This window comes from Quercus lobata, chromosome 5 (genome assembly GCF_001633185.2).
Source record: "Quercus lobata isolate SW786 chromosome 5, ValleyOak3.0 Primary Assembly, whole genome shotgun sequence".
Taxonomy (NCBI): Eukaryota; Viridiplantae; Streptophyta; class Magnoliopsida; order Fagales; family Fagaceae; genus Quercus; species Quercus lobata.
In genome coordinates, this window is record NC_044908.1 from 66460682 (window position 1) to 66470826 (window position 10145).

General features: G+C 34.6%; 2 protein-coding genes across 2 annotated transcripts; one reads left to right on the forward strand and one right to left on the reverse strand.

Annotated features, from left to right (window-relative positions):
* Positions 1–242: 242 nt before the first annotated feature.
* LOC115990971 (protein FAR1-RELATED SEQUENCE 5-like) lies at positions 243–2101 on the forward strand. Its single transcript, XM_031114731.1, has 4 exons — positions 243–1155; positions 1333–1394; positions 1443–1973; positions 2045–2101. Exons 1-4 carry the CDS (start codon positions 243–245, stop codon positions 2099–2101), a joined length of 1563 nt encoding a protein of 520 aa, XP_030970591.1.
* Positions 2102–7520: 5419 nt separating this feature from the next.
* Positions 7521–8468, reverse strand: LOC115990972. The gene has a single exon (XM_031114732.1). It carries the CDS (start codon positions 8466–8468, stop codon positions 7521–7523), a length of 948 nt encoding a protein of 315 aa, XP_030970592.1.
* Between the last annotated feature and the right edge of the window lie 1677 nt (positions 8469–10145).

Here is a 10145-nt window from a genome sequence, read left to right on the forward strand (position 1 = left end):
CTTTGATTCATCTAAAAAATTTTTTTTTGTTCATATTGACTTGATTTTCAAAAGTATAAGAACTGAGAGTAAACTTTATAGGCTTCTAGATTTATACATTCTAAAACTCTAGTGTTTCTAAGTAATTCATGGAGAGTATTCTTTAATGGGTCTTGAATATTGGAATACTTTTTTTAAAAATTGTTTATAAAATTTTTCCTTTTTTCTGATTTGATTTTGAATATGTATCTTGACTACAAGTGATGGATACTAGTCAAATCATTTTATTGGAAGATGAATTGAATGATTGTATAGCTGATCAACAAGAGGAGGCTCAAATAGAACCTACTCATGGAAGCCCAAAAAATTCAAATACTCCAAGTAGACATAGCAAGGAAATTGTAGAAGTACCAGAAATTGTATTGGAAGATGAATTCATTGGTTGGATAGTTGATCAACAAGAGGAGACTAAAGTAGAACCTACTCTTGGAAGCCCAAACAAATCAAATACTCCAACAATTGGCATGAAATTTGATTGTGATGAGAGTGCATATGAATTTTACAAAGAATATGCTCACCGAATTGGCTTTAGTGTACGGAAACATTTTGTAAAGCGAGGAAATGCAGGGCAAATTATAAGGAGAACATTTAGTTGCTCAAAAGAGGGTGAACGAGCTGTTGACAAACGTCACGAAAATGCATCTTATCGTCGTCCAATTTCACGAATAGGTTGTTTAGCACAGATGACTTGTCATCTTCAAAAGGATGGTATGTTACATGTTGTTTCTTTTCATGGTCAACATAGTCATGAGTTTGCTCCTTCACCAATGAAACATATGTTAAGATCGAAGAGAAAAAATTCATCTGCTCAAAAAGCCATTGCAAATGATGTAGAGAGGTCTGGAATATCAATTAAACAAACCATTGAATTATTGAGCATGCAAGCTGGGGGTCGTGAAAATCTTGGGTTTATGGATGTTGACTATAAGAATCATGTACATAATGAGAGGAGGATGGATTTGAGGAAAGGAGATGGACCTGCTATGATGGAGTACTTTCATAAGATGCAATTGGCAGATCCATCTTATTTTTATTCAATACAAGTTGATGATGATGGTCAAATCATGAACATTTTTTGGGCTGATGCTAGATCAATAGTTGATTACGGGCACTTTGGTGATGTTGTTTGTTTTGACACAATTTATCGAACAAATAGATATAATCGTCCCTTTGCTCCATTCGTTGGGGTTAATTATCACAAACAATCAATTATCTTTGGTGCAGCTTTACTTTATGATGAGACTATAGAGTCATTTAAGTGATTGTTTGAAACTTTTTTAACTGCAATGTCAGGAAAGCAGCCAAGAACTATACTTACAGATCAATCTGCTGCAATGGCTAAAGCAATAATAGAGGTATTTCCTAAATCTAATCATCGTTTGTGTGTATGGCATATTTATTAGAATGCTGCTAAGAATCTACATCATGTATTTCATTCATCTAAGTATTTTGCAAATGATTTTACTGATTGTTTGTATGAGTATGAAGATGAAGATGAATGGCTTGTTTCATGGGATTATATGTTTAAGGAATATGGTCTTACTGATAATAAATGGTTATGTAGCATATTTGATGTGAAAGAAAAATGGGCTATGGTATATGGTCGACATATGTTCACTGCTGATATGAAAAGCACCCAACGTAGTGAATCAATAAACAATGTGTTGAAGAAATACTTGAAACCAAAACATGATTGTGTGCGCTTTTCAGGACATTACTCTAGAGTTTTGGTTGATAAGAGACATCAAGAACTACAGGCAGAGTTCAAAATGAGGCAAACAAAACCGATTTTACAATCTAATGTAGAGATGTTGAGACATGTTATGGAGCTGTACACCCTAGAAATTTTTCAAATGTTTCAAGATGAATATATGAAGATTGCTGATTGTACTATATACAAGGCTAATAAATCTGATACTATCACAGAATACAAGGTCAAATACAGTCAAAGAATTCAAGAGCACCTAGTTAAATATGAAGCCTCAACTACAACGGTGGAATGCAGTTGCAAGAAGTTCAGCTTTGTAGGAATTCTTTGTGCCCATGCTTTGAAAGTTCTTGAACAAAAAAATGTTAAAAGACTTCCCGTCCAATATGTATTGAAAAGATGGACGCAAGATGCAAGGGCTAGTTCTATCAAGGACTATCATGGCATTGATATTAAAGGTAATGCTCAAGAGTCGATAGGAAAACGCTACTCTCATTTGAGTCACAATGCTCGTGAAATTTCCACACTTGCAGCAGAGAATGAGATAATGTATGAACATACCAAAGAATGTTTTGAAAAATTAATGAGGGATTTGCAAGAGATTAGAAAAAAATGTCATTCGAATAATATGGAGAGTTGCATAGAGGTCCATGGTGATGTTACTACAGATGTTTTATAAGGTGATAGCATGCATAGGATTAAAACAAAACCTACTGTTGGGCGTCCAAAGAGAAGATTGAAATCTGCATTAGAGAAGAAAAATGGTAAATCTCGAAGCAAAACAACACATGCTAAAAAACATGTCATTGGCTTACAAAAAAAAGCTTGTGAGGCGAGACAAGTTGAATCACTTGGAAGCCTAAATAAAGTAAGATTTGTTACATTCCATTGTAATATATCAATCTTATAGGCACATAAATTTGTTTACAGTTTATGTGACAATTATTCTTTGCAATTGTTTTCAGGTTTCAACAACTACTTCTGATGTTATCCAAGAAGAGCACCATTTTGGCAAAAGCACTAAATAGGTTGGAGTTAGGGTGCAACTTTATTGGATGGAGATTGAAGACTATGTAGTTTTATTTGTTAGAGATTAAAGACTATTTTTTATTGTTAGACTATTGGCAAATTGTTAACATTTTAGTATTTTTTATTGTGATGCCATTGGCATATTGAAGACTATTTTTAATGGTTAGACCATTGGCAGATTGATGATTCCATACTAATAATATTGTCATGTGAGGCAGAATATAGTTTAGGCTGACTTTATTTTAGCTATTGTGAGAGATATGTTTGTGGTTCAAAATGGTACCACTTGTTTTGCAGTCCTAGTTTTACTTGTTTTGCAATCCTAGTTTACCACAAGTGTATTATAACTTTCAGTATGGAAGATTTGAAATTCCCTGGCAAAGAAGCACAATAATAATTCTGCTCTATTGATATCCATTTCCTTGCAGTATCCATTTGTTAATGCCTTGCATATTGCTATATCAGGTGGCACACCAAATGTAACCATTTCTTTCATTACATATTCACCCTCCATACTTTTGTTTATTTTACACAAGCAGTCTATTATAGTTCTATATGTAGTGAGATTGGGTTTTAAATTTTATACACCATCTCAACTTTCCAAGCTAATGCCTCTGCCACATAATTGTCAAAGAAATTCAAATTACTGCAATAGCAGATAAGAAATAACCATTTTAATAATAAATTGTACCACTCAGGTAAAGGACTAAATACTTGGCTCAAGTGCTTTCATCAAGATCTTACAACAAAACTTAATTCACGTTGTGACCCAACAAGCATACAATCCATTGCCAATTGTAAAGGCAATAAAATATACTCCAATGCCTTTAGTGGTAGGTTTTTGGAAGCAAATAAGGAGAATTCCAGCAGATAGGGACATTACAAAAGAGCTCCATAGTATGAAATGAACCATAAATAAAGCCCATTCCCTGACTGCCTTTTGTCATGCCAATGCAAGAGTAATGCTCAAAAAAGATGCAGCTTCAACTTGTGGCAGATAAAACTGCAACACCCTTTTCTCTTTCATTTTAATAGATTCTGATGCTTGTATTTGGCCTTGAATTCCCTTGAATATAAGAAAACAAACTAACCCAACAGTAGCAACCATGTGCAGAAGGAACAGAAACAGAGATATTCTGTCTGTATAAGCTCTTGAATCCAGTGATGTCAGTGATGGTTGCTGTGCAAAAAGAGAGAAACCAAAAAAAAAAAAAAAAAAAATCACATTCTTGACTTGAAAATTAGGTATAGATTTTAACTCATTCTTTAGTTATACATGAAACTTGAAATGACATGAGAGATAGTAAGAAGGAGCCAGAAAAATTCAAATTTGCCACCTGTGAACAGCAAATATATAAGCTATTATTTTTTAATCTTATGAAAACTGACTTCTAATTGTACCCATAAGAAAATAGACAAGTTCTTTTGAGATGACAGAGTAGAAAAAGGTTCAAAAAAATTTCTCCTTTTGCAGACTATGAAACACAAACAATACTTGTAAATAGAATATAGGATCTCTCCAACACTCTTTAGATTTGTTTCAATTCAAAAATAGAATAAAAAGGTAGAAAAAAAAGTTTAAAAAATTTTGACTGTAGCTTCAAAAGAAAATGTCAAAAGCAAAATAATTGCACAAGATGCAAGCACTGGTTGATAGCTAAGCATTAACTTTGCTAGAGTTATTCACTAGGTTCTTGGCCAAGCACATAACCATACTGAGAGTCTGAGAGATTCTTTCCAGAAGACTTCTAGCGGCAATTGGCCGATTCTCTTCACACAGTTTAACCACTAGATATTCATAAAAGTCAGCAAAAATAGGAATTTCAAACCCTGAAGCTCTGACAACCATTTCAAAGCTGAAAGCAACTTACTCTTGTTTCTATGTCCTTCCACAACAACTCGACAAGTAAAACTATCCAGGCAAACCCCATTTCCTATCACTCATACAACAATGACTTTGACAGTTTGAGACTTAAATCATTCTTGACCCAATTGAAGAAAGTGAGAGCTGATGAGGAATCAAATTGAAACCTCAATTGAACTTAAAAAAACCAACTAGCAAATCCTCTTCAGTTCTTGAAAGAATTAAAAAAGTAAACACTATTACATATTAGAGAAGAAATACACATAAATTCATTTTTTTAATAAGTAAATTAAACTAGATTTGGTAACTTATAAACAACCGCTAGAAAATCATCTTCAGTTCTTGAAGGAATCAAGGTTATCAATGAATAATCAAACTAAAAAAGGCACATTAATAATTAAACAAAAATAAAAAACCAGAAAATCCAGAACTCACATTAATAATCAAACACAATTCATTCAGAAAAAAATTAATAGAATTAAAAAGAAAAATTTAGTTATCTATGAATAAAAAAAAAAGGAAATTTAGTTCTAACCGGTGAAGTGGCGGAGACTAGGTGGACCAGTGGCGGAGACTAGGTGGACCAGCGGTGGAGATAGTATAGGATTTTAGATTGGCCGGCGGTGGAGACAGGAGGATCCGCCGCTTCTATGAATAAAACAAAAGGAATTAAAAAGGAAATTTAGTTCTAACCGGTGAAGCGGTGGAGACTGAGTGCGCCGGCGGTGGACACAGAGGAGGATTGAGGTGGTTGGCCTACGGTGGAGACAGAGGAGGATTTGGGGTGGTTGGCTGGTGGTGGAGACAGTACAGGATTTGAGGTTGGCCGGCGGTGGAGAGAGGAGGATTTGGGCTGGCCGGCCAGCGGTGGAGATAGGAGGCTATGGGTGATTGGTTGGAGTTGGGTTATGACCTTCTGGGTTACAGTTTAGAGAGAGAGATCATACGTATAAAATTTTTGAGGGTTTTTAGTTTTTTAGTTTTTTAGTTTTTCGTTTTTATTTTTTATTTTTTTAATAGGTGGTGTAGTTAACTAGGGTTAATTGAGTTAAGTTTACAAAAATAATCATGTGCAATGCACATGATATTTTTTACACATGTTATCTTATTAGACCAGTTTGTAGCCTAAGGCTACAACTGGTTTTGTTGCTAAACTTTGTCATTTTGAAATTGGGTTTTCTCATGTAACATTATATATTTGAGTGATTTCTTGGTGTTAAAACACAAATATTAGTGCACTTTTATTCGTACTAGCCGCGAACCTGCGCGTTGCGCATGATAATTATTTTATGATAGTTTTATTAAATTTTATATACAATTTAAACTAATTTAATAAAGAGTAATGTATTTTTAAATTATATTTTTATTTATTATAAGAATAATCATAAATGTAATATAGGAACAATCATAAATCATAAATTTAATAATTTGTGTCGTACTAAAATGAAAAAAATACAGTATTTCTCAGAAATTCAAAAGGCAAGTTAACGAAAATATTTATTTTTTATTAAAAGTTATTTATAACATTTTGTGGATCATTAAAAAGAATATAAAATTTGGAAATTATTCTTTTAGTTTTAAACAAACTTTCTCAAGCTTATTTTTTCTGCCTACAATCCAAAACACTAAAAAAAGTAATTAAAAAAATTAATAAAACTTAACTATGATTAATTGGACCAATTATGAAAACAATTTGTTGTTTATAATCTACTAAGATTATTTTCTTTGAAAAAAATCCCAAAACATATTATCAAATAAACAATTATTAGCAAAATCTAAGAATTAAATTTCTATATATGCATTGTTATAAAATAATAATAATAATAATTAAATTAAAATTGCGAAAGATAAAATTTGTTTCTCATCCAATAATTTTTGTTTAGCCAACCTTTGCTTTTCTCTAAATAAATGGCATTATAGAGTATTTCTAATACTATTAAGAGTACTTTGTCTACCACAAAGGATTAAAAAATAAACAAAAATTATTAAAATCTTATAGTTTAACATCTAAAATCATGCTATCAAATTACAATAACTACCAAATTAAATTATCCAAATCATGCTATGTAGTAGAATAATATTATATTTTTATATTTAATCCTTTATAACGCAATAGGATAACATTTAACAATCAAAGAGAGAGAGAGAGAGGAAAAAAAAATGAAAAAACAAAATTGAATCGCGTTAACCTAAAGTAGATTAAAGAATATGAAATATTAACCTAAAGTGAAGTTGCAAGAAAAATAAAAAATAAAAATCCACTCAAAAATTGTGTGTGTGTGTGTGTGAGAGAGAGAGAGAGAGAGAGAGTGAGAGAGAACCTTTTTTTTATAGGGAAAACTATGCATAAAATGAAAAAGATAGTGACAAATTTATAGTAAGAAAGTGTGAATAAGAAAAGACAAAAATAGAGGAAGATGAAGGGAAAGATGAAGAATGATATTAATGTAGAGGGTAGTGGGGAGATGAGAAGGTGAGGGAAGGAGAAAAGTTGGAGAATTAGTGGGGAGATGAAAAGGTAATGGAGGGAGAAAGGTTGAAGAAGTGTAAATATGAAATAAAAAAAATATTAAAAATAATTATAAGAAAATGGAAAGAAAAAAGATAATGACGTGGACGCTAACGTGGCTCAACGTGAGCGCAGCAGCATTAAACGCTACGCTTTAACTTTTAGTAATATATAGATTTCGTTTAACATTAGGGTGTTAATTTTATATATATATATATATATATATATTTTTTTTTTTTTAATAATTAAGTTAGGGTATAAGATGTTGATATTAATTTTGTACTTATAAATTGATTTATATAGACATTTTTTTTTTTTGAGAAACCAGACTATAAGCCTGGGCTATTATTAAAAAGAATAAAAACAACAGTTCAGTGAACATCAAATAGAAGCAAGGACACTATGTCATCAGGTGGGCCGTTCAACCAGACCAGAGCACTCCTAAAAGCTTTTGCTTTTTTTGCAATAGCATCAGCCACACTATTACAAACTCGACTGGTATGAGCAAAAACACATGACTCAAACACCAAAGCTAGACTGCGAATGTCTTCTATGACGGCACCGTAAGATGAGAGACCAACATTGTTTTGGTTTAAAGCATTGATAACCATAGCTGAGTCCCCTTCAAAAATCACTCTCTGTAATCCAATTTCTATAGCAAATTCGATAGCTTTTCGGCACGCTAAAGCTTCCATTTCAACAACCGAATGAGTCAGCAACATTGAGGAAGATAATGCACCAACAAACTCGCCTCTCCAATCCTGAACAACGACACTGATACTAGGCAAATGCGCCTCCCTGAACATTGCAGCATCGAAGTTGACTTTATGATATTGTAAGTCAAGTTTGGTCCAATGTTGCAATGTAGGTGGGGATGGGATGACCGGTTCAATCTGCTGGGCTGCTAGAAAATCTTGCAGCAAGTTTCCTGCCATTGATAGAATCTGGTCCGTAGCTTTCACAGGTCTATCGAAGTGGATGGTGTTTTGTTGGTTCCACAGCAGCGACACTACAATGGAAAACACCTCCTTTCTATGGTCCTCCTTAACCTGCAAAAAAAGGGAGAGTAAGTCGGTAAAACTTTGGGGTTGGGGGAGATTTGCTTGGTTAAAGCAGTGGGATGAGCTCCAAACGGTCTCCACTTCTCTGCATGACCAGATAGCATGCAACGGATCCTTAGGATAAAGTTTGCAAAGCTCACACTGATCAGATGGTGTGATTTTTCTCCGGAACAAGTTACTCATAGTTGGAAAAGCGTTATTACACGCTTGCCAGATGAAATGCTTAAACTTGTTAGGAACCTGAAGCCCCCACACCATCGTTGTCAAAATCCCGATCTGGATCTTACGATCCTACGATTTTACGATTCCACCTACTCAAAACAATCTAAATCTTTCAAGGATCTTAGCGATCGTTCAGGATCGATAGGATCGCATGATTTTGACGATCCTAAACAACTTTGGTTTCTTATAATCTTCTTTAACTTGACAGAAGGCTCAGTTGGACCCAAATGAAAAATAAAATCTCAATAGACCAAGTTTTTCCACTCTAATGTAAAGAGAGCGTCAGTTGGACCCAAATAAAAAATATCCCAATAGAGTGTCACATTTTGAGGTTTATGGCCTCTTTAAATGATGCTTGCAAATGAATGTAATGATGTATGGTAATTATATCAATAAATGTATAATTTATGTGATTATTTAACATATCAATGTGTATTTTTTGTTTTTTCCTTAAATAATGTAGGATCTTACGATCCACGATCCGATCCTACGATTCACAATCCCACATACCTCCAACGATCTTACGTAGGATCCCGATTTTGACAACCTTGCCCCACACTACCTTCCAAAACTGATTCAGAGCAGACCGGTTTGAAGTTTCTGCCTGGCTGACTTCCACCCCAGAGACCAGGAGTTTATAAGCGCTACTTGTGCTGAAAACACCTGAAGGAGTACAGCCCCATGCAATTTTTTCTAGAGGACAACGGTGACTCAGAGGAATACCCAATATGGCAGCTGTTTCATGTGGCAAGAAGAGTTGATTAACACGGTCAGCTCTCCACACTCCCAACTCCGGGTTAATCAAAGTTTGAACCTTTGTTTCAGCTGCAACAGAGGGCAAAAGGGAGATAATGGGACTCCTGGGGCTACCTGGCAACCATCTATCCTCCTTAATCCGAACATTCTGCCCGTTCCCAATACGCCACACCATCCCCTTTCGAATCACCTCTCTTGCACTAAGGATACTCTTCCAAGCATAAGACCCCGTGTTCGAATCCTTTGCCTCCAAAATTGAGCAATTAGGGAAAAATCTTACTTTAAATACCCGATGACAAAGGGAATTGGGATTATTTATCATCCTCCAAGCTTGCTTGGCCAACAACGCATTATTGAATTTTTCTATCTCCTTAAACCTCATACCACCCATATCCTTATCTTGACAAAGTTTCTTCCAATGCACCCAATGAACCTTTCTACTACCGTCCCCATATCCCCACCAAAACTTACGAGTTAGAACCTCCAAATCTTTTATCAAGCCTTTTGGGAGCTTGAAACAACTCATGGTATGGGTAGGGATGGCCTGGATCACTGCTTTTATAAGAACTTCCCTTCCGGATAGGAGTTTTTCCTTCCAACCCTGCAACTTCTTCCAAACTCTTTCCTTGATGTAGACAAAGCTTTGTTTCTTTGCCCGACCAACAAGAGCTGGCAACCCCAAGTATTTCTCATACTGACGAATAGCCGGAACCCCCAATAAAGCTTGGATCTGAAACTTCACTTGGGCTTGAGTATTTGAGCTGAAAAAAATATTGGTCTTCTCTCGATTAATTTTTTGCCCCGAACCCCTTTCATAGACGGCCAATACATCCAATATTCTTTGGCACTCAGCTTCCGTAGCACAGCAAAAAAGCACGCTGTCATCTGCAAAAAATAAATGGGAAACCCGAGGCCCATTTCTACAAATATGCACACCTCTGATATCATCATTAGCTT

Bases quoted from the DNA above. Each gene is read 5' to 3' on its own strand.
- LOC115990971 (XM_031114731.1), top strand. From the start codon at position 243: ATGGATACTAGTCAAATCATTTTATTGGAAGATGAATTGAATGATTGT. The intron at 1,156-1,332 runs GTGATGTTGTTT...CTGCAATGTCAG, and splicing joins AGTTGATTACGGGCACTTTG to GAAAGCAGCCAAGAACTATA. The intron at 1,974-2,044 runs GTCAAATACAGT...GGTGGAATGCAG, and splicing joins ATACTATCACAGAATACAAG to TTGCAAGAAGTTCAGCTTTG.
- LOC115990972 (XM_031114732.1), bottom strand. From the start codon at position 8,468: ATGGTGTGGGGGCTTCAGGTTCCTAACAAGTTTAAGCATTTCATCTGG.